This window comes from Salmo trutta, chromosome 4, assembly GCF_901001165.1.
Source record: "Salmo trutta chromosome 4, fSalTru1.1, whole genome shotgun sequence".
Classification (NCBI taxonomy): domain Eukaryota; kingdom Metazoa; phylum Chordata; class Actinopteri; order Salmoniformes; family Salmonidae; genus Salmo; species Salmo trutta.
The window spans coordinates 62,794,807-62,820,030 of NC_042960.1; the positions used below are offsets into that span (position 1 = coordinate 62,794,807).

At 49.2% G+C, this 25,224-nt stretch overlaps 1 protein-coding gene across 1 annotated transcript in view; it reads left to right on the plus strand.

Annotated features, from left to right (window-relative positions):
• Positions 1–1,503: 1,503 nt before the first annotated feature.
• Positions 1,504–25,224, plus strand: part of LOC115192816 (DENN domain-containing protein 5B) — a 43,814-nt gene continuing 20,093 nt past the window's right edge. The window contains exons 1-6 of the mRNA XM_029751689.1: positions 1,504–1,853; positions 12,979–13,088; positions 14,382–15,096; positions 15,622–15,809; positions 19,282–19,782; positions 19,980–20,211. Of these exons, the coding sequence (XP_029607549.1) occupies positions 1,742–1,853; positions 12,979–13,088; positions 14,382–15,096; positions 15,622–15,809; positions 19,282–19,782; positions 19,980–20,211 (1,858 nt within the window). The 5' untranslated portion in view covers positions 1,504–1,741. The remainder of the gene's footprint in view (positions 1,854–12,978; positions 13,089–14,381; positions 15,097–15,621; positions 15,810–19,281; positions 19,783–19,979; positions 20,212–25,224) is intronic.

Below are 25,224 nucleotides of genomic sequence, written 5' to 3' on the forward strand. Positions count from 1 at the left end.
CCCTCTCTCTCTCTTCCCCCTCTCTCTCTCGTTCTTCCCTACCTCCCTCTCTCTCTCTTCCCTACCTCCCTCTCTCTCTCTTCCCCCTCCCTCTCTCTCTCTCTTTCCCCTCCCTCTCTCTCTCTTCCCCCTCCCTCTCTCTCTTATCCCCTCCCTCTCTCTCTTCCCCCTCCCTCTCTCTCTTCCCCCTCCCTCTCTCTCTTATCCCCTCCCTCTCTCTCTCTTTCCCCCTCCCTCTCTCTCTCTTTCCCCCCTCCACTCTCTCTTCCCCCTTCCCTCGCTCTCTCTTCCCGCACTCCCTCTCTCTGTCTCTTCCCCCCTCTCTCTTTCTTCCCTACCTCCCTCTCTCTCTCTTCCCTACCTCCCTCTCTCTCTCTTCCCCCTCCCTCTCTCTCTCTTTCTTCCCTACCTCCCTCTCTCTCTCTTTCCCCTCCCTCTCTCTCTCTTTCCCCTCCCTCTCTCTCTCTTCCCCCTACCTCTCTCTCTCATCCCCCTCCCTCTTTCCCCCCTCCCCCTCCCTCTCTCTCTTCCCCCCTCCCCCTCCCTCTCTCTCTTCCCCCCTCCACTCTCTCTTCTCCCCTCCCTCGCTCTCTCTTCCCGCATTCCCTCGCTCTCTCCCCTCCCTCGCTCTCTTCTCCCCCTCCCTCTCTCTCTTCCCCCCTCCCTCTCTCTCTTCCCCCCTCCCTCGCCCCCTCTTCCCCCTCCCTCGCTCCCTCTTCCTCCCTCCCTCGCTCCCTCTTCCCCCACTCCCTCTTCCCCCCTCCCTCGCTCCCTCTTCCCCCCCTCCCTCGCTCCCTCTTCCCCCACTCCCTCGCTCCCTCTTCCCCTCCTCCCTCTCTCTCTTACCCCCTCCTCCCTCTCTCTCTTCCCCCCTCCTCCCTCTCTCTCTTCTCCCTCATCTCTCTCTCTTCTCCCTCATCTCTCTCTCTTCCACCCCTCTTCCCTCTCTCACTTCCCCCTCCTCCCTCTCTCTTCCTCCCTCCCGCTCTCTCTCTTCCCCGTCTCCTCCCTCTCTCTCTCTCCTTCCCCGTCTCCTCCTTCTCTCTCTCCCCTTCCCCCCTCTCTCTCTCTCTCTGTCTTCCCCCTCCCTCCCTCTCTCTGTCTTCCCCCTCCCTCCCTCTCTCTGTCTTCCCCCTCCCTCCCTCTCTATCTTCCCTCCCTCCCTCTCTATCTTCCCTCCCTCTCTATCTTCCCTCCCTCCCTCTCTATCTTCCGCCTCCCTCTCTCTCTCTCTTCCCGCCTCCCTCCCTCTCTTCTCCCTCTCTTCCTCTCCCTCTCTTCCCCTCCCTCTCTCTCTCTTCCCCCCCTCCCCTATCTCTTCCCTTCCTTTCTCTCCCCTCCTCCCCCTTTGGTAAAATCTCAATAGTGTCCTCCTCGCATCCTCTCTCCTTCTCAAAACCCATTGGAGGAGAATGTCAGAGGGGAGGAACCTCTGGCTTTCTCATCCAATGGGTTTTGAGAAGGAGGCGTGAAGAGAGGACGCAAGGAGAATGCAATTGAGATCCTCCCAAAAATAGGCTGCCTGTGTCTCGGAAACACATTCATAAACGGGCTGACACTAGGCTGTCGACCGTGGACGGAGAACAGAAGAGCACATTTCATCCCAAATATAATACGAAGGGTTCGTTTGATACGTGAATAAGATTCTAAAGCTTGTTGTCACTTGACCTGCGTAGGCTACACTATGGAGATCCAGAGCGTGGAATAGAGACGGACGGAGTAGCCTATCACATCTAAACCGATGATGAGCGGGGTTACCTCTGCCACAGGCTCGGCTTCGTGCCGCTTCGCCCAGTACTTCGTGGTGTGTGGATTGGATACGGAGACTGGTCTAGAACCCGAAGAATTAGCTGGTAAATATTGTTTTTTGACAGCCTATTATAGCATAATATAGAATAATAAAAAAAAACGTTAACTCCCGAATTTGCCAACGCAATTGAAGGTGAAATCACCAAGAGGTCTTCGATCAATTGATTTGTCAAAGTGACTGGGCGACCGTCCGAGGGTTTTAAAAATTTTTTTATCGAGCCCAGTCAGGTGAAGTGCAATAGTGCCTATCCATCCACCCAGGTTCGGTGAGACGTCAGGAAAACAGCTGAGACCGTGACGGTCAGCTGGGAGTGTTTATTGTCGTGACAGTCAGAGCAGATATAGAAATCCCTTAAATTTGCCTTCTCAATCAATTCATATTTAACACAATGCAGTTTTGACTGATGGGCAACTCCAGTCCTCGTGTCCGGAGTGGTGTCATGCTCTCTCCATTCCTAACAAACACAGCTGACAATTCTAAACTGAAGATCATGATTAGTTGATTATTGGAGTCAGGTGTGTTTACTGGGGCCATGCCCGCGAGAACTGGAGTTTCCCATCCCTGGCCTATATATATATATATATATCTCCATGATTACAGCATATTTACTGTTTCTATTGTCATTATAAAGTCTGCTGAACACTACCCACATCACTCCCTGGGGGATGGGGCTGTGTAGTTATTAGAGGAGAACGGCTGATACCAACCACATAGGCCAGGGTAATCTGGGCTGGACTGGTGTCACACTTCCCCATCTCTAGCAAAGATTACTTTTTGTAATATTTTAACTAATTGCATTTTAAACTGAAGCTCATTATTAGTTGATTATTGGAGTTGGGTGTATTAGCTGGGGTAAAAGTGTGACACTAGTCAGGACTGAAGTTGCCCTATGAGGTCCAGAGCCTGCTGGTTTTCTGTTCTATCTGGTAACTGAAGAAAACAATTTGAAAAGAAGTGAGATTAACTTGTACTATGCAACCTTTTTTTTTCTTCCTGTTGCTCAACATTTGTATTTGTGCCATAATCAATGAACATGACCCAGGCTAGTGCACCACAGGATGAGATGGGGAGGAATCATCAGGGGAGGAATCATCAGGGGAGGAGTTAACAGGGAGGAATCATCAGGGGAGGAGATTAACAGGGAGAAATCATCAGGGGAGGAGATTAACAGGGAGGAATCATCAGGGGAGGAATCATCAGGGGAGGAATCATCAGGGGAGGAATCATCAGGGGAGGAGATTACAGGGAGGAATCATCAGGGGAGGAATCATCAGGGGAGGAGATTACAGGGAGGAATCATCAGGGGAGGAGGGAAACAGGGAGGAATCATCAGGGGAGGAGGGAAACAGGGAGGAATCATCAGGGGAGGATATTAACAGGGAGGAATCATCAGGGGAGGAGATTACAGGGAGGATTCATCAGGGGAGGAGATTACAGGGAGGAATCATCAGGGGAGGAGATTACAGGGAGGAATCATCAGGGGAGGAGATTACAGGGAGGAATCATCAGGGGAGGAGATTACAGGGAGGAATCATCAGGGGAGGAGATTACAGGGAGGAATCATCAGGGGAGGAGGGAAACAGGGAGGAATCATCAGGGGAGGATATTAACAGGGAGGAATCATCAGGGGAGGAGATAACAGGGAGGAATCATCAGGGGAGGAGATTAACAGGGAGGAATCATCAGGGGAGGAGATTAACAGGGAGGAATCATCAGGGGAGGAGATTAACAGGGAGGAATCATCAGGGGAGGAGATTAACAGGGAGGAATCATCAGGGGAGGAGATTAACAGGGAGGAATCATCAGGGGAGGATATTAACAGGGAGGAATCATCAGGGGAGGATATTAACAGGGAGGAATCATCAGGGGAGGAGAGAAACAGGGAGGAATCATCAGGGGAGGAGATTACAGGGGAGGAGATTATAGGGAGGAATCATCAGGGGAGGAGATTATAGGGAGGAATCATCAGGGGAGGAGGGAAACAGGGAGGAATCATCAGGGGAGGATATTAACAGGGAGGAATCATCAGGGGAGGAGATTACAGGGGAGGAGATTATAGGGAGGAATCATCAGGGGAGGAGATTATAGGGAGGAATCATCAGGGGAGGAGGGAAACAGGGAGGAATCATCAGGGGAGGAGATTACAGGGAGGAATCATCAGGGGAGGAGAGAAACAGGGAGGATATTAACAGGGAGGAATCATCAGGGGAGGAGAGAAACAGGGAGGAATCATCAGGGGAGGAGATTACAGGGGAGGAGATTATAGGGAGGAATCATCAGGGGAGGAGATTATAGGGAGGAATCATCAGGGGAGGAGGGAAACAGGGAGGAATCATCAGGGGAGGATATTAACAGGGAGGAATCATCAGGGGAGGAGATTACAGGGGAGGAGATTATAGGGAGGAATCATCAGGGGAGGAGATTATAGGGAGGAATCATCAGGGGAGGAGGGAAACAGGGAGGAATCATCAGGGGAGGAGATTACAGGGAGGAATCATCAGGGGAGGAGAGAAACAGGGAGGAATCATCAGGGGAGGAGATTAACAGGGAGGAATCATCAGGGGAGGAGATTAACAGGGAGGAATCATCAGGGGAGGATATTAACAGGGAGGAATCATCAGGGGAGGAGATTAACAGGGAGGAATCATCAGGGGAGGATATTAACAGGGAGGAATCATCAGGGGAGGATATTAACAGGGAGGAATCATCAGGGGAGGATATTAACAGGGAGGAATCATCAGGGGAGGAGAGAAACAGGGAGGAATCATCAGGGGAGGAGAGAAACAGGGAGGAATCATCAGGGGAGGAGATTAACAGGGAGGAATCATCAGGGGAGGAGATTAACAGGGAGGAATCATCAGGGGAGGATATTAACAGGGACGAATCATCAGGGGAGGAATCATCAGGGGAGGAGAGAAACAGGATGGGACAGAGGCGCCAATGCATCACCTTAGACCTCACAAGTTCAGATTTTACAAGTTAATTTTTACTCCTTTTCAGATTCTTCTGTTTGGTGCCTGTAGGGAATAGGGCTGGGATGTACCAGTATGGCGATACTCGTTAGTATCGTGGCAAGGAAACAAACCCACCCCATGTTTTAACTTGTTTAGGAAAACAGGCCTAATGTTGTTAACAAACATCACCGTTATGTCACATTGATTTATTTTCCATGCTACACTACATACAGCAGGTTTTTAAACGACCAAATAGTTTAGTCTGCTTTGTTTTCATTTTTTTGCCATGGAAAAAATATTGCGATACTGGTATCGTCACCGCCCTAAGAAGTGAACACTGCCCTGGCTGCCAGTCTGTTTCTTCTGTAGCCAACTCCTTTGTGGTTGTCAGAGCCTCTTCTGGTCAGGTCTCCTGGATGCAGTGGTGGAGGGCGTCAGATTGCCATGGTGACCATGACAGTCAACCGCAGGGGAAGTGTTCACTTCCAGAGCTATATGGCTAGACTCTTTCATGACATTATCTCTAAGAGAAAAGACTTACCCGTGAAGATGAATGCCTAAAGCACTGGGTGGCCTTCCTATCGGCTCTGACCAGAATATCGGCAGTCATATTTTTCTGTTAAATTTATTTTCTTTTAAATGTTGAATCGCCACCATTCGTTCTCCCTCAGCAGTTGATCGTTAGGTAATCAGTCACCCACTGCTTTTAGAAAATCGTCTTCACGGTGTAGCTTTCTTGAATCCTCCTTTCTCATTCCATGTATGTATGTATGTATGTATGTATGTATGTATGTATGTATGTATGTATGTATGTATGTATGTATGTATGTATGTATGTATGTATGTATGTATGTATGTATGTATGTATGTATGTATGTATGTATGTATGTATGTATGTATGTATGTATGTATGTATGTATGTATGTACAGTTGAAGTCGGAAGTTTACATACACCTTAGCCAAATACATTTAAACTCAGTTTTTCACAATTAATTACATTTTAATCCTAGTAAAAATGACCTGTCTTAGGTCAGTTAGGAACACCACTTTATTTTAAGAATGTGAAATGTCAGAATAGTATTAGAGAATTATTAATTTCAGCTTTTATTTCTTTCATCACATTCCCACTGGGTCAGAAGTTTACATACACTCAATTAGTATTTGGTAGCATTGCCTTTAAATTGTTTAACTTGGGTCACACTTTTCGGGTAGCCTTCCACAAGCTTCCCACAATAAGTTGGGTGAATTTTGGTCCATTCCTAATGACAGCTGGTGTAACTGAGTCAGGTTTGTAGGCCTCCTTGCTCGCACACGCTTTTTCAGTTCTGCCCACAAATTTTCTATAGGATTGAGATCAGGGCTTTTTGATGGCCACTCCAGTACCTTGACTTTGTTGTCCTTAAGCCATTTTGCCACAAATTTGGAAGTATGTTTGGGGTCACTGTCCATTTGGAAGACCCATTTGTGACCAAGCTTTAACTTCCTGACTGATGTCTTGAGATGTGGCTTTAATATAGCCACATAAATTTCCTTCCTCATAATGCCATCTATTTTGTGAAGTGCACCAGTCCCTCCTGCAGCAAATCACCCCCACAGCTTGATGCTGCCACCCCCGTGCTTCACGGTTGGGATGGTGTTCTTCGGCTTGCAAGCCTCACCCTTTTTCCTCCAAACAATGATGGTCATTATGGCCAAACAGTTCTATTTTTGTTTCATCGGACCAGAGGACATTTCTCCAAAAAGTACAATCTTTGTCCCCATGTGCAGTTGCAAACCGTTGTCTGGCTTTTTTATGGCGATTTTGGAGCAGTGGCTTCTTCCTTGCTGAGCGGCCTTTCAGGTTATGTTGATATAGGACTCGTTTTACTGTGGATATAGATACTTTTGTACCTGTTTCCTCCAGCATCTTCACAAGGTCCTTTGCCTTTGTTCTGGGATTGATTTGCACTTTTCGCACCAAAGTACGTTCATCTCTAGGAGACAGAACACGTCTCCTTCCTGAGCGGTATAACGGCTGTGTGGTCCCATGCTGTTCATACTTGCCTACTATTGTTTGTACAGATGAACGTTATACCTTCAGGTCTTTGGAAATTGCTGATTTCTTTTGATTTTCCCATGATGTCAAGCAAAGAGGTACTGAGTTTGAAGGTAGGCCTTGGAAATACATCCACAGGTACACCTCCAATTGACTCAAATTATGTCAATTAGTCTATCAGAAGCTTCTAAAGCCATGACATAATTCCATAAAGTTATCCAAGCTGTTTGAAGGCACAGTCAACTTAGTTTATGTAAACTTCTGACCCACTGGAATTGTGATACAGTGAAATAATCTGTCTGTAAACAATTGTTGGAAAAATTACTTGTCATGCACAAAGTAGATGTCCTAACCGACTTGCCAAAACTATAGTTTGTTAACAAGCAATTTGTGGAGTGGTTGAAAAACGAGTTTTAATGTCTCCAACCTGTATGTATAGAATATATGTTCCTCTTTACAGCCCTCAGGTTGTTGACACCAACAGGATTAAAAGGGAGGGGGCTGGGAGAGAATCCCTGTGGTGTGTAAATGGTATATTGCAAGCTCTGGTATACTGGATTCTCCATATTAAGTCCGAAGTGAGGAAGAGGCAAGGAATGTCTTATTCAGAGATCAATCTGCACCATCTTCCCACTGCCTCTCTGTCATTGTCAAATTCACAGAACATGCAGTCACACCCTGTATTCTTTGTGGAGGGGGGTGAGAAGGACATGACAGGGGACTGAGCATCCAAGGCAGCATATCCTCTGTAGAATAGGTCTCCAGGGAACATGGTGGGGTGGTAACCGGACACATTTAACCCTCCAAGACTGTCGTCATACATCCTATCTAGCCTGGCGTTTGTGTCAGGATGTTACACCCCCTCACATTCACAACACCCCCTGCTGAGGATCACCTTATCACATTTGGCAGTGAAAAGGAAAGGACGGGGGGGGGGGGGGGGGGGTTGCTGCTGCCAGTGGATCTGGCCTTCACCTGTCTGCTTATGTAACATCAGGTCATACTAATCTGCTGCAGCAAGGCAACACTGCCTTTCATGGATTTGTGTGTGTCGGTAGATAAATTGCTTTGAGGGGTGTGTCTGCATATCTGTCGATGGTGAATGTTGTTTTGAGAGAGGTCTTATTTTCTTGTGTGTTTGTTTCATTCAAGTCACTCTCCAATTACAATCTGCTCTTGTTGGCCCCTCAATAGATGCCTCTGTTTCTGCAGCCCTAATCTAATTTCACATGATGTTCCCGGCTGGAATGCCGGGTCGCCATGGTTTCAGCTCCCGGCTCCAAACGGACGGGTGACTGTCACAGGGAATGACATCAGTGTCAGGCGGGAACCACAGTGGGATGTTCAGGGACGCTGAAATGTCGCAAACAGGAAGAAAAGGATGGACTGTTGAAGTCCCTGCTGAAGTCCGATTCGGCTATGTTCAATACAATTGAATATGAAAGGCTGGTGATTTATACATTGCATTTTTATCTTGTGAACTCTTGGTTGCTTCTGTTACCAATCAATGATCAAACCTGAGTCGTCTGTTCTCAAGAATGTGAGCGAAAGCCTTCAAGTCTTCCAGTCTGGGGGCAAGGTTAGCTATCATTTGAGAAAGCATAGTTCGGCAAACCACATCTGCTACATTTCTTCAAGCAGGAAACAGACGTAGGAGGTTCTTGTAATTGAGGCAGTGTCTGCTCATTCTGTCATTTCATCTCTCAACCCACCTCCATCTCTCTCTCGTTCTCCTCCTCGTCATCTGCCCATCCGAGGGTATGATGAATTGAATGTGGTGGAGCAATTGAGTTGGGCAAAGATGAAATACATCTCGCTTGTCACTCATCCCTGTCTCGGTCTGCCCGTTTGAAGGATGGAAAGCTGCGCATGACTGTTAATCATACGCTCATATGTCAGCTGTTTCATCATAGGTACCTCGTCTTTAGGTGTCAGAGTCCTCCTCTGTCTGCATATCTGCTGTGTGAGAACTGGGTGTTTTAACAGTCTAGAGTAGGCCTACTAGGATCCTATGAAATTGTATGTGTTTGGAATCTTCTTTAACATCAAACATTACATCTATAGACCAATGAAAACCAGATGTCATCCTGTGATCAATCAGCAATGTTCATTAGGTCACACCATATCAAAATGTTTTAAAACGTTTCTCAACAAACCAAGTCAAGCCTTTTTTTATTGGACAAGGTCTCGTACTGCCTTCACATTTTAGTTTTGTTCTGTAAGTGTGCCTACTGAAAAAGACTCCAGTTTGATAATGAAATGGTAATATGTGGCATAACATGGTCCTCTTACTGAGGCTGAGTACTGCCGTGACTCTGACTAAACGCCCATTGAGAAATCTATCCATGCTGGAGTGTGATCCTGTAGTGTTGAGATTCTGGGTGACGTTGCAGTCCCTGGAGTGGAACTGTGAGACTGAGGTCCTCTTCCGACCTGAATTCACTTTATGCTTCATTCTATCTTTTGTCCTTCCTTCCTTCCTCTGAGCAATCACTGATCCCTCGTGGCAGAAGTGGTGTGAGCATACATGTACGTAGGAGAATCTTGCTTTCGCTGGTGTTCATGAAGGGTTAAATGATGCGTTTAGGTAGTGTGTTACCCCGGCCAGCAGATCTGTTGCAGTCTCTCTGGAGTGGGCTGAGCTGATTTAGTCACACAGCCTAACCGAGGCACCGTTTTAATCTTTCATCCACAGAACCATAACAAGCCACCCTCGCTCCCTGCTTCACCATCTCTCCTGTTATCCTCGCTCCCTGCTTCACCATCTCTCCTGTTATCCTCGCTCCCTGCTTCACCATCTCTCCTGTTATCCTCGCTCCCTGCTTCACCATCTCTCCTGTTATCCTCGCTCCCTGCTTCACCATCTCTCCTGTTATCCTCGCTCCCTGCTTCACCATCTCTCCTGTTATCCTCGCTCCCTGCTTCACCATCTCTCTTGTTATCCTCGCTCCCTGCTTCACCATCTCTCCTGTTATCCTCGCTCCCTGCTTCACCATCTCTCCTGTTATCCTCGCTCCCTGCTTCACCATCTCTCCTGTTATCCTCGCTCCCTGCTTCACCATCTCTCCTGTTATCCTCGCTCCCTGCTTCACCATCTCTCTTGTTATCCTCGCTCCCTGCTTCACCATCTCTCCTGTTATCCTCGCTCCCTGCTTCACCATCTCTCCTGTTATCCTCGCTCCCTGCTTCACCATCTCTCCTGTTATCCTCGCTCCCTGCTTCACCATCTCTCCTGTTATCCTCGCTCCCTGCTTCACCATCTCTCCTGTTATCCTCGCTCCCTGCTTCACCATCTCTCCTGTTATCCTCGCTCCCTGCTTCACCATCTCTCCTGTTATCCTCGCTCCCTGCTTCACCATCTCTCCTGTTATCCTCGCTCCCTGCTTCACCATCTCTCCTGTTATCCTCGCTCCCTACTTCACCATCTCTCCTGTTATCCTCGCTCCCTACTTCACCATCTCTCCTGTTATCCTCGCTCCCTGCTTCACCATCTCTCCTGTTATCCTCGCTCCCTGCTTCACCATCTCTCTTGTTATCCTCGCTCCCTGCTTCACCATCTCTCCTGTTATCCTCGCTCCCTGCTTCACCATCTCTCCTGTTATCCTCGCTCCCTGCTTCACCATCTCTCCTGTTATCCTCGCTCCCTACTTCACCATCTCTCCTGTTATCCTCGCTCCCTACTTCACCATCTCTCCTGTTATCCTCGCTCCCTGCTTCACCATCTCTCTTGTTATCCTCGCTCCCTGCTTCACCATCTCTCCTGTTATCCTCGCTCCCTGCTTCACCATCTCTCTTGTTATCCTCGCTCCCTGCTTCACCATCTCTCCTGTTATCCTCGCTCCCTGCTTCACCATCTCTCTTGTTATCTCCCTCTTTCTTTTCCTACATCTTTCCATCCCACTTCTCTTTCTGTCAGTTGAACTGTTTTTTTTTTCTCTCTTCCCCTCCATTTCTCTCTTTCTTTCTCTCCTTTAAAATCTTTCTTTAATGTGGTCAGCAACTTCCTAATATTTGTCTTCCATCACTGACACAACACTCTGGAAGCTATTCATTTCAAGTGCTTGTGTTTTTAAATGGGTCATGGTAAGGCATTAGAAGAACCGGTTCAGCGAGTCCACATGAACACTGAGCAGTGAAACCCAAATTACAATCCCAGGCATGGTTCGGGTTAAATGGAGCTTTCGTGCGTGCGTGCGTGCGTGCGTGTGTGCGTGTGTGCGTGTGTGTGTGTGTACTGTACATGGTGTCATCCCCTGATGGCTGGCTGAGTGTGTGTGAATGTTCACCCAACTAATTGCGTCAGCTGATGACTGGCTTCTTCAAGGCCATGATAACCGTAACGCCAGCGGAGACGGCTACCATGGAAACCAGACATCGTTCTCTTCTTGACGACGAGGCCCTGAGGAAGATCAAGGTCTGGTAGATAAACACAAAGACCACACTGTGATGACTCATCACATCTCTGCATGCCGTGTCTCTTGATTTAAAATCAAATGGAGAATCGGTACAACACTCAGCAAGATGGTGTCGTTTTTAATTCCAGCTCTGATTCTCTTCCTTATCACACTGATATCCAACATGGCTGCCCTGTTCTCATAACATAGAATGTGTACAACCCACCCACCAGAGTCGTATTCAATAGTGCACACACAGTAGCAGAACGGTACGCAATGGACAGCGAATACAAGTGTTTCTTTTTGGACAATTTCAGGTAGTCCTGCATTTCAGGACATTTTTTTTCTATTTTTTTTTTCCTAGCACCCAAACTTCATTACTACCCACCCACCAGCCTGATTCAAAGCAAAGCAATTCTCAGTTTTGCTCCGTCTCTTGCCTTCGGCATCCTTACTGTTCTCGGCTTTCCGTGCGTCATCGGAGAAGCAGGTGGAATGCTGGAATCTGGCTGGATAAGTGGATATGCGTCAAAGCATTAGATTACAAGATGTGTTTTTGAGCAGTGAGTGTTTTTGTGTGTGTGTGTGTGTCCAAATGCCAGACAGAGTAGTATTGTGAAGAGTGGTGCACTCAAGGGAAGGAGAGTGACGGTGTTGCTTTAAATGAGGTAGTGAGTGTACTCGCCTGTGTCTTACATACAGAGGATATGTTTTACTATCCTTATGTGTCTCACATACAGAGGATATGTTTTACTATCCTTATGGGGACCTAACATCTTATTTCCATTCACAATACTAGTTTTCCTAAACCCTAATTGTAAACCTAAGCCTAAAATAGCCTTTGTCTTTGGGACATGGGAAATGTCCCCACTTGGTACAATTTCTTGTTTTACTTTCCCTGTGGGGACTTTTGGGGATTTTCTGCCAAGAGGAGATGTGTGTATATATATACACACACACACACACACACACACACACAGAGCTCTCTGTATGTAAGTGGATCAGGCAGCTGACACAGGGGACAGTGAGAGGCAGATGCATCAGGCAGACAAGGTAATACATCAAGGTCAGAGGAAGTGCGTGTCACTGGTGACGCACTCAAACGGCCTCAAATTTTTTAAGGAATTCTCTCCTTCCTTTCAGTGCCAAACCAAGGATAATCTTTTTTTAATTTCAGGCCCCAGGTTCAGCATGTTCCGTTAATTTGGGATCCATTCTGTGCATTGATCCTCTTTACTCATTTTTAGCGTGAGGGGATGGAGGGTGCAGCGGGAGGGGATGGCGGGTGCAGCAGCTGCTGTGGAAGCTCCTCTGGGGTGGTTGTGATCTGGGTCTCCCAGGGCTTCCCCTCTTCACTATAGGACCACGCCTCTGTCTCACCTCTCTACTGTCTCACCTCTCTACATTTTTCTTCTAGCCCTGTCTGAAAATGGCTAGCGGGCTACCTTAAGATCCTTCTCTGGTCTCACTGCTTCTGTCTCAACCCTCTACAATCTCACCTCTAGCTCAATAAAGGGATTAAACACACACAGGGATTTTAGCTGGTGTCAAATGAAGGGTAAACAGTTGTGCTGTCTCTGATATTAAATCCTGACCCTATCTGGTAACCACCGTGTTCTCCACCATGTCCCCTTATTAAGAATTCAGTGCGGCGATGAAGGTCACTTGTCCCTCTGATTTTTGTCTGTGCCAGTATTGCAACGCTGACATGCTCACTCTTTCTTTGTCCCTGCCCTCCCTCTCTCTAGTTCAACATCTGTTTGTCTTCTCTCATCTCTTTCCTAGGTGAGAGCTTTGAGCAGAGCCCCATCCGGAGGTCCTTCAAGTCCAAGGTTCTGTCCCACTACCCTGAGAGCACAGACAGGAGTCCCTTCAACAGAGATGCAGTCAACATGGTAAGACGGTGGAGCTACGATTCGTTTAGAGAAGTTATATACAGAGAAGAGGGTTAAGTCATTATTTTTATGGCATTTGGGCTGTTTTAGCCCTTTCTAGAGATGGTTGTCGTGTGTCCATGTGAAAACAGCTTCATTTATTGCATTCATTACAAGAAAATGTGTCATGTTGAATTACAGTACAGCTTATTGTGGACATTCTGTTGTATTCTGTTACACAGAATAGGGGACTTTATTGGTTCGTGCACTATTTTGTTAATGTATGTTTTTGGGGTTTAACAATGCTGTCGCAAATCTGTCAGTGTAAATTAGTAATTGAACCAATTGAAAGTAATAAACAAAATGCTGATGGTTTGGAACTGCTTTGACATCACAAATTTGTTTGGTTCTCCAGTACCACAATGCATTTCTCTTTTATGCAAATGAGAATGTTTCAAGTGTTATAATTTTGAATTAAGAAGCATTTTTGAAACATTAGTATCCTTCAAAATGTATGGAATTTCAATAATAAAATAAGTTGTTAAATAGCACATTCTTGTCTGGATAATGAAAGCACTAGGCAGGAACTCGACAGCATTTAATTTTAAATGAACCAATAAACAAATGTTAGTTTTTCATGAAGCTAAAGCCTGTTGTGAGCACAGACACTGAAGTACTTTGTAACAGATGGATCGAGCACCTTTTCATGGAGCCACACTCAGCTCTGACTCTCTCCACAAATAAGACCCCTTTGTTCTTTATTTTAACAACTTTTACACAACTTGTGTGCCGCCTCATTGGTCTCCCGGTCGCGGCCGGCTGCGACAGTCCGGGATCGAATTTGGGTCTGTAGTGACACCTCAAGTACTGTGATGCAGTGCCTGAGACCGCTGCGCCACTCGGGAGGCGAATAAGGGCCCTCTTTCTTTTTTTTAAACCGCTAGTCTTCAATGTTATTTGTCAGAATGGACGCTCTTCAGAATGATTTGATCCCTCATCCCTGTCCATAATTCCTTGTGTGTTTGATATAAGAACATGTTATTGAAGGCAGTTGACACTGTCATTCTTTCTGTATTTTCCCTCTTCCCCTCCTCCTACCTCTCTCCACCTTTTCTCCTTTGTTCCTCTGCTATGTCCTCTAAAACATCCCAACTATTCTGTCCATATCTCTCCCCCACCACCTCTTCATCCTCCTTCCCCTCACTCATCTTTAAAAAAATTTCTCACGTATCACCTTCCCCTCTCTCCTCCTCCCTTCGTCTCTGTCTCCATCTCTCTCGATACTCACTCCTCATCATCTCTCTCTTTCCCCAGCTCTGCATGCCGCGGGGCCTGTCGTTCCGTAGTCAGGCGGACAGCCGTGACTCCCGCTTCCACTCCTTCACGGTCGCTCGGGATGACGGCACACACTCCTACGGCTTTGTGCACATGTACTACGAGGAGGTGACGAGCGCCCAGATCACCGCGGCGATGCAGACCCTCCATCAGATGCACCACGTGGAGCATCACTCCACCTCTTCTTCATCCCGCTCTACCTCCTCTGCCTCCTCCCCCTCCACATCCAGCATGGACTCTCTGGTGAGCAGCCTGGACGAGTCGGATGCTCCTTCTCTGGCAGAGCGTCCCCTGATGGCTTGTTTGGGCTGCACATCGGGCTCCTTCCAGCCGGCCCGGGACACCCTGTATGTCTCCAAGGCCCTCTGCCTCCTGACGCCCCTCCCCTTCCTCCTCGCCGCCCGCCACTTCCTGTCCCAGCTGCACCAGGCGGTGACATCGCACGCCGCCCCACCGCTGCCCCTAGAGAGCTACATCCACAACATCCTGTATGAGGTGCCCGCACCGCCGCCTGGTCGGTCGCTCCGGTTCCACGGGGTCCAGGGGCCCATCGTGTGCCAGCAGCCCGGCCCAGAGGAGCTCCCGCTGGGGGACTACCCACTGGGAGAGGCCTTCTCTCTGCTGGGGGTGGAGAACCTGGTGAGACTGCTCACCTCTGTGCTACTGGAGACCCAGGTCCTGCTTTACTCACAAGGTGAGGACCAAAGGACCAGGCAGCGTTTGCTGAAAGATCAACAACCTAGGTTTTTTTTCTTCTTTTTTTTTCTTCTAACCTTCACTCTAAAGTGTGTACATGTTCAATTCCCATCATGCACTTTAAAGTATTAAATCGGTACTGGAGTTGTACCCCGAACAGCACACGTTGATGTAGCCCCAGACAAACTCACCTGATTCAACTAATAAACAAGCCCCAGGTGAGTTTGTCTGGCGCTACAACAGCGTGTAGTGTTGGGGGTACGGGAGGACTGGGGCTTGGACACCCGCCACTAGTCCATGGTGGTGAGTGTACAACCTAATCACAACTAAAACTTCACCGCAACACATGTATCCATGATATGAGTACCACCAGGGTCAAATTCCTCAAATCAACAACAATTTAAAATCTCCCCTCCGTCTCTGTCTCCATACTATCGAAAGGTTGACGACAACAACTTAACAACAATACAACACATTAGTACACCGAGGTCCAATTCCCTCCGTCTTTCCATCTCTGTCTCAGACTACCAGCGGTTGATGACTGTGGCAGAGGGCATCACCACCCTGCTGTTCCCATTCCAGTGGCAGCATATCTACCTGCCCATCCTGCCTGCTCCCCTGCACCACCTCCTGGATGCACCAGTGCCCTTCCTCATGGGTATCCAGAGGAGGGACGGTGCCCAACGCTCCACTCTGGATCTGTCCAATGAGGTACAGTATTAGAATGGCATGTACATGGTCATCTGTGTTTGGGACTGTAGCCATGTAATGGAGGCCTTTTTTTAAACACTTTTATCCTCAAAATAACTTTATTTAACCAGTTGACTTATTGTGAACACATTCTCTTCTTTAATAACCACCTGACCAAGAAGGAGTGATTAATGTATTGCACTTGCGATGCAGTAGGACAAACAATGTTGCCACTCATTCCTAAGTTCCTATTTCTCTAAGAATGGGAGGTTGCTGAATCCACATACCCAGTGAGTTTTAAATCTACTATTGAATCCCATTTTAATTGGCTTTACCACATGGAATTAGAAGCATTTTAGTTCACGTTCTCTGTAGCTTCCCAGTAGGCATTGTGATACACATTTTGACAGGAATTCACTGACCTTGCAAAACATTCCAACAAGCTTTCCAGCAGTCTAATGTACACTGTCAGTCATTCTAACAACAGGCATTCCAGTACGCATTGTAACAGACAGTGAAAGAGCATTGTAACAATTGCTGCATTCTTGCAGTGCCTGTACTAATTAATCCTATTCTGGTTGTATATTAACATCCCCCTGCTCTCTGGTGCTGATGAAATATAGAGATTCACACATCTCCTCAGGCGATCTACACTTCTCCCCAAATCCCCAAATCACACCATGCTGTATAAGCGTTTTGCTAGGTTTGCATCCCAAATGGGGTCCTATTCCCAATATAGTGCACTACTTTTGACCAGGACCCATAGGGCTTTATGTAGGGGAATAGGGTGCCATTTAGGATACAGGTCAGGAGTTTTCTTTGAAGTGGTAGAGTTGGCCCATAAATACACCAGTAGAAGGAGAGCGCTGAGCCGTGGGCGACGGTGGGAGGAGGAAGGCACCGAACATCACATTTCCAGAGAAATCGGACAACGTGAATAATTAACAGGGTTTAAGGACTGCCCACTTTATTTCTGGGGTTTTGAGAGGATAAGGATAACATGGTAGGTAGCGATGCATATGGCAGAACGCATCGAGAGCGTGTCCTATTGGAAATGTATTTTTATACAATCCCCTCCTTGTAGTTCCATCCTTCCAGCAGGGTTGAATAATAAAAAAAAATATCTGTATCCTTATCCGAAGGCTTTTTAAACGGCACAGATTTGTTTTAACGGAATTTAGCTGATGCGTCACAGTGGAATGTTCTTAGATTTTGTCATGGTGAATTGGGTCACCATACTGCGAGGGGGGGGGGGGGGTGGTTTATCATAGAGGGTCTGTTGCCTTTCCTATGAGAAGAGGAGCAGTGATGCATTTGAATCATATCGCCCTTTAAAGGCACATTATTTGTTATGTTTGACAACTTAAATGAATGATACCCATTGTTCATGCCCATTCTTAAAGAATATCACTGTCTTGTTGTTTTTCAAGTTGAGGAGTAGGCCTTTAAAGTAGAATTGTAAACAAACGGTAGTCTGTGTGAATCAGTCATCACATGGGGTTAAAAACAAACTTAAGCAGAGCCCACTGTCAATGCTGTTGAATGGGATTTGGTGTCAGTCTCTGACATAGTTCTATGTGCCAGGCTAGTGCCTGCTCGGCTTCTCTCCAGAGGTCGACTCATTTTTCGGACTGTTTTTGCATTTATAAAAAAACGTGTGTCTGTGAATGAGGTGATCGTCCCAGATCTGTTTGGCTGTATAGCCAACTGCAATGGACAGCGTTGGTTATACAGCACAAAGACCTATGGGACCAGGATATGTACATCTAGTACTTGCCAAGCGAGATGGGCCATAGAGGGGGCATTTTGAGAGGGGAAAGGTTAAAGGAGAGATGCAATGTAGGAAGAGACTGATCTGGGGAAGAGGGATTTGAAGGTAGGAGTTGCGGACAAACGGTGTAGATGGCGTGAGAGCAATACACATCACTGCAGCTGCTCACTCACTACATCTCCCATACTCCCCTGGGGCAGTGCACTACTTGTCAGAAGGTCATGGTGTTGGGGCGGCTGCTGCATACTTAACTGCTTAAGTAAGCCTTGTTCGAGCCAGGATGGCCCATATTGCAGGAGACTGTCCCCTGTTTCTGTAACTTGAGGCAACTTGATGTACAAGTACACCCCCTGGACAGGCCCCTAGTTTGTCGCAGGGCCTTAACTGTCGATCCATCTTGCTGAGTGCCAAGCAGAGAGACACCGGACCCATTTTTTTGTCTTTGGTTTGACTTGAACAGAGATTGAACGCCCAACCTTCTAATCTCAAGGCAGATACTCTACCCATAAGGCCACTAAATTCCACTGACAGCTGGGCCACTCACTTTATTACACCACACCTTACAGATGACAGTTGCACTTTCAGTACAGTTGCGGGCCCTAAAAAGTGAGGCTAGGTTGAACAATTGCCTCAATGTGTGTGCAACGCAGCACTCTAGTGTGTCTGCTTCAGGGTTGTGACTTATAGGAGCTCTATGGTAAAAAAATAAAAGTTTACTATCCACAACTGTACCACTGCTTGACTAACCTTTTTAATGGACCTGGATGGGTACAGAGGGTGCATCCCAATAATCTCTCTTCGTGCCTGAAATGTATTTTCCTTCACTACCCCTCACAATTGTAAAAGCATTGGATTGGTGTTGTCGTGGGCCAGAGGGAGTTTCCATACACCAGTCATTTTTCTTTAAAAACCATGAAGGGAGTGAACAAGTGCACACTTCGGGAGATCTGAACTGCGACGCACCCAGTGTGTCTACGCCACATGGCATAATGTGTTGAATTGCAGGAAATTAACTTTAAAACATAAATCTTTCTCCCCACTGTCAGGAGGAGGGCCACTAAAAAAATGTGGGGGAGGCAGCAGAGGCTTCTGAGTGTAGGAAGGCTCATAATAATGGCGGAGCGAATGACATCAAACCATGTATTTGATAACATTCCGCTCCAGCCATTACCACAAGCCTGTCCTCCCCAATTAAGGTGCCACCAACCTCCTGTGATGTATTGTAGCTTTGCTGTTTAACCTTTTGCAGTTTTCCTATCTCCCCTTTGTAAGTGATAACAGCAATAGTTTGCTAATGCTTCATATGCTAATATGTCAGTATCTGCGCTAATTGTGGTGTAACGTCAACGAGCATAGTTGAATCTCTCTGATCTTAATGGGATGTTTGCATACTTGGCCCTAATCCTATCAGTGGTAATAACCTCTACAGTCTGAATGATCTACATGAAGAAGAGTTGCTTGTGCCACTCTGCCAGGATGGGTCTGTGTGTTCCCTTTCTGAACATTTTAACAAGGGTTCTGATTCCGCAGCCTTCTCCCAAAGTATGCACTTGCACACTCCCTGTCTGGGATTTAGCAATGATGGAAACTCCCTCCAGCCAATCCTTAACTGCTAAATCCATGATGGGGAGTATGCATGTGCACACTTTGGGAAAGATCCCTTATTTGATCATGATAAACAGATTTTTAAGTTTACTGTTGCCATCCCATCCCCCTCTCCAGGCCAATCTGTGCTTCGTGGATATTGACAACCACTGCGTGGATCCACCCGAGGACCTGCCCCTCTTCCCAGACCAGCTGGAGCTCATCCAGGAGCTGAACGAGGTTCTGCTGCGCTTCGGCCTCCAGCCATACGGGGGTGCTACAACCACCATGCCCGCCCCTGCCGCTCCCCCCTGCCTCAGCAGCCTAGTCCTGGAGGACCTGATGGAAGACCGGCGCAATGGGAACCTGGGAGGGGAGGAGTTGGCCGTGCTGGAACGACTGCAAGCACTGGCCAGGAGGTGTGGAGGAGGGGGGATGGCGGGAGGGAAGACGCTGGGACGGGCGTTCGAGGAGGAAGAGGAGGAGCTGAAGGCAGCCAAGATGAACGTGCAGCTGAGGGAGGTGTTCGCGGGGCGTTTCACCTCCATGTTCGGGAGGTACGAAGAGTTTGTGATCCACAGCGCTCCCGACCTGGAGTCCTGGCTGTGCAACCGTGAGGGAACGAGCAACTTTGATAAGGTAATGAAGATCCATCAACAATCATTCACTGAATGAATACCATAGACTCTCCTATCCATAGCCTACTCCTTCAGTCAGTAATCCTACATACATGGACAGGAAGCTGTTATTTAGGATACAAGCAGTATTCTACCACTGTTAGTGATTTTAAGTGAAGTGTTAACATTTTGTGTACTTGTGTGTTTTTCTATCCCCAGGGCTCTTTCCTGTCGGCGCAGCCTGCCACACACCTACACTTCCTGTCTCGGTTCCTGGAGACGGCCATGTTTTCATCGTTCGTAGACAGCAAGGTATTGTCTCGCTGGGCAGACCGGGAGCCACTGCAGCGCATGTTCGACAAGCGCTTGGAGAGGGAGCGCCTATACAACACGTTCGAGGACGATCCTGGCAACCGTCACTACAGGAAGTGCACAGTGCTCCATGAGTCAGGTGGGTTCAGGGGAAACTGGATTCAGGGGTGCTACAGTAGTACTCATTCAATATTTCCCATTATTACTGCATGCGGTTGTTAGGGAACACGACAGAATAAAAAATATTTTAAAAAGCTTTTGCAACAGTACACCACAATGAGTGCTTCTTCTTGGACAAGTTTAGATCACTGTTTCAGGCCACTTTTTTGGGGGGGTTTGTTGCCTGATGAACATGTTCTGTTTGTCCTTTGTCCAAAGCATAGAGCAGGGTTCTCCAATAAGTGGCCTATGGGTGATTCTATTCGGCCCCCACATTTTCTGAGCAAAAAATACTGAAATTCTGTTTTTGTCAAATACTATGTATGTTTGGGGGTCTTGCTGTGGAGGATGGGGGGGGATGGGGAATACTAGAGGGGTGGAGGATGGGGAATACTAGAGGGGTGGAGGATGGGGAATACTAGAGGGGTGGAGGATGGGGAATACTAGAGGGGTGGAGGATGGGGAATACTAGAGGGGTGGAGGATGGGGAATACTAGAGGGGGGGAGGATGGGGAATACTAGAGGGGGGGAGGATGGGGAATACTAGAGGGGTGGAGGATGGGGAATACTAGAGGGGTGGAGGATGGGGAATACTAGAGGGGTGGAGGATGGGGAATACTAGAGGGGTGGAGGATGGGAATACTAGAGGGGTGGAGGATGGGGAAAATACTAGAGGGGTGGAGGATGGGGAATACTAGAGGGGTGGAGGATGGGGAATTACGAGAGGAGGTGGAGGATGGGGAATACTAGAAGGAGGGGTGGAGGATTGGGGTACTAGAGGAGGGGTGGAGGATGGGGAATACTAGAGGAGGGGGTGGAGGATGGGGCATATCTAAGAGGAGGGGTGGAGGATGGGAATACGAGAGGAGGGGGTGGAGGATGGTGGAATACTAGAGGAGGGGGTGGAGGATGGGGAATACTAGAGGGAGGGGGGTGGAGAGTGGGGACATACTAGAGGAGGGGTGGAGGAATGGGGAATACTAGAGGAGGGGTGGAGGAGGGGGAATACTAGAGGAGGGGTGGAGGATGGGGAATACTAGAGGAGGGGTGGAGGATGGGGAATACTAGAGGAGGGGTGGAGGATGGGAATACTAGAGGAGGGGTGGAGTACTGGGGAATACTAGAGGGGGGGTGGAGGATGGGGAATACTAGAGGAGGGGTGGAGGATTGGGGAATACTAGAGGAGGGGTTGAGAGGATGGGGAATACTAGAGAGGGTTGGAGGATGGGGAATACTAGAGGAGGGGTGGAGGATTGGGAATACCTAGAGGAGGTGGTGGAGGATGGGGAATACTAGAGGAGGGGTGGAGGATGGGGAATACTAGAGGAGGGGTGGAGGATGGGAATACTAGAGGGGGATGGGGAATACTAGAGGAGGGGTGGAGGATGGGGAATACTAGAGGAGGGGTGGAGGATGGGGAATACTAGAGGAGGGGTGGAGGATGGGGAATACTAGAGGAGGGGTGGAGGATGGGGAATACTAGAGGAGGGGATGGGGAATACTAGAGGAGGGGTGGAGGATGGGGAATACTAGAGGAGGGGTGGAGGATGGGGATACTAGAGGAGGGGTGGAGGATGGGGAATACTAGAGGAGGGGTGGAGGATGGGGAATACTAGAGGAGGGGTGGAGGATGGGGAATACTAGAGGAGGGGTGGAGGATGGGGAATACTAGAGGAGGGGTGGAGGATGGGGAATACTAGAGGAGGGGTGGAGGATGGGGAATACTAGAGGAGGGGTGGAGGATGGGGAATACTAGAGGAGGGGTGGAGGATGGGGAATACTAGAGGAGGGGTGGAGGATGGGGAATACTAGAGGAGGGGTGGAGGATGGGGAATACTAGAGGAGGGGTGGAGGATGGGGAATACTAGAGGAGGGGTGGAGGATGGGGAATACTAGAGGAGGGGTGGAGGATGGGAATACTAGAGGAGGGGTGGAGGATGGGGAATACTAGAGGAGGGGTGGAGGATGGGGAATACTAGAGGAGGGGTGGAGGATGGGGAATACTAGAGGAGGGGTGGAGGATGGGGAATACTAGAGGAGGGGTGGAGGATGGGGAATACTAGAGGAGGGGTGGAGGATGGGGAATACTAGAGGAGGGGTGGAGGATGGGGAATACTAGAGGAGGGGTGGAGGATGGGGAATACTAGAGGAGGGGTGGAGGATGGGGAATACTAGAGGAGGGGTGGAGGATGGGGAATACTAGAGGAGGGGTGGAGGATGGGGAATACTAGAGGAGGGGTGGAGGATGGGGAATACTAGAGGAGGGGTGGAGGATGGGGAATACTAGAGGAGGGGTGGAGGATGGGGAATACTAGAGGAGGGGTGGAGGATGGGGAATACTAGAGGAGGGGTGGAGGATGGGGAATACTAGAGGAGGGGTGGAGGATGGGGAATACTAGAGGAGGGGTGGAGGATGGGGAATACTAGAGGAGGGGTGGAGGATGGGGAATACTAGAGGAGGGGGGGAGGATGGGGAATACTAGAGGAGGGGGGGAGGATGGGGGAATACTAGAGGAGGGGGGGAGGAGGGGGAATACTAGAGGAGGGGGGGAGGAGGGGGAATACTAGAGGAGGGGGGGGAGGAGGGGGAATACTAGAGGAGGGGGGGAGGAGGGGGAATACTAGAGGAGGGGGGGAGGAGGGGGAATACTAGAGGAGGGGGGGAGGAGGGGGAATACTAGAGGAGGGGGGGAGGAGGGGGAATACTAGAGGAGGGGGGGAGGATGGGGGAATACTAGAGGAGGGGGGGGAGGATGGGGAATACTAGAGGAGGGGGGGAGGATGGGGAATACTAGAGGAGGGGGGGGAGGATGGGGAATACTAGAGGAGGGGGGGAGGATGGGGAATACTAGAGGAGGGGGGATGGGGAATACTAGAGGAGGGGGGGAGGATGGGGAATACTAGAGGAGGGGGGGAGGATGGGGAATACTAGAGGAGGGGGGGAGGATGGGGAATACTAGAGGAGGGGGGGAGGATGGGGAATACTAGAGGAGGGGGGGAGGATGGGGAATACTAGAGGAGGGGGGGAGGATGGGGAATACTAGAGGAGGGGGGGAGGATGGGGAATACTAGAGGAGGGGTGGAGGATGGGGAATACTAGAGGAGGGGTGGAGGATGGGGAATACTAGGAGGGGTGGAGGATGGGGAATACTAGGGGGGGGGAGGATGGGGAATACTAGGAGGGGGGGAGGATGGGGAATACTAGGGGGGGGGGGGATGGGGAATACTGGGGGGGGGGGGAGGATGGGGAATACTAGAGGGGGGGAGGATGGGGAATACTGGGGGGGAGGATGGGGAATACTAGGGGGGGAGAATGGGGAATACTAGGGGGGGAGGAGGATGGGGAATACTAGGGGGGGGAGGATGGGGAATACTGGGGGGGGGGAGGATGGGGAATACTAGGGGGGGGGAGGATGGGGAATACTGGGGGGGGGGAGGATGGGGAATACTAGGGGGGGGAGGATGGGGAATACTGGGGGGGGGGAGGATGGGGAATACTAGGGGGGGGGAGGATGGGGAATACTAGGGGGGGGGGGGGGGGGGAGGATGGGGAATACTAGGGGGGGGGGGGGGGAGGATGGGGAATACTGGGGGGGGAGGATGGGGAATACTGGGGGGGATGGGGAATACTAGAGGGGGGAGAGGATGGGGAATACTAGAGGGGGAGGATGGGGGAATACTAGAGGGGGGGGATGGGGGAATACTAGAGGGGGGAGGATGGGGGAATACTAGAGGGGGGAGGATGGGGGAATGCTAGAGGGGGAATGCTAGAGGGGGGGAGGATGGGGGAATACTAGAGGGGGGGGAGGATGGGGGAATACTAGAGGGGGGGGAGGATGGGGAATACTAGAGAGGGGGGGAGGATGGGGAATACTAGAGAGGGGGGGAGGATGGGGAATACTAGAGAGGGGGGGAGGATGGGGAATACTAGAGAGGGGGGGAGGATGGGGAATACTAGAGAGGGGGGGAGGATGGGGAATACTAGAGAGGGGGGGAGGATGGGCAATACTAGAGGGGGGGATGGGGAATACTAGAGAGGGGGGGAGGATGGGGAATACTAGAGAGGGGGGGAGGATGGGGAATACTAGAGAGGGGGGAGGATGGGGAATACTAGAGAGGGGGGGAGGATGGGGAATACTAGAGAGGGGGGGAGGATGGGGAATACTAGAGAGGGGGGGAGGATGGGGAATACTAGAGAGGGGGGGAGGATGGGGAATACTAGAGAGGGGGGGAGGATGGGGAATACTAGAGGGGGGGAGGATGGGCAATACTAGAGGGGGGGATGGGGAATACTAGAGGGGGATGGGGAATACTAGAGGGGGATGGGGAATACTAGAGGGGGATGGGGAATACTAGAGGGGGGGAGGATGGGCAATACTAGAGGGGGATGGGGAATACTAGAGGGGGATGGGGAATACTAGAGGGGGATGGGGAATACTAGATGAGTGGAGGATGGGGGTGGAGGAAAAGTAGCACATGAGGAAGAAACCAGTACATTGTGTCCCTATAATGAGACCCTCAACTCTCAGCTTTGAAGTTCTGCCAAGCGCTCTGCAGAGACTGCACCACTAAATCTGCTTCAGTCTCTCTCTGGGTCTCTGTTTTAATCGTTTCTCTCACTCTGTGTTTCCCAGCAATGTGGGCTTTGAAAGCAAACCAGATAGGGATTCACTTCCACATCACGACAACAACACATGACCTTGTTTCTGCACAAAGAGCTTTCCAGATTAGACATGCAGTATGACGTTGTATCTACAACTCTGGATTTGAAAGGAGGCTTATTCAAATGGTCCTTCGATGTCGGACTACAGAGGAATGAGAATTTAGAAATGAACATGATGTAGAAAATACACTATTGAGCAGAGTCCTGTATGGCTCAGTTGGTAGAGCATGGCACTTGCAATGCCTGGATTGTGGGTTTGATTCCCGCTGGGGCAACCCCATACAAAAATACATGAATATAAGTTGCTTTGGATAACGGACTCTGCTAAAT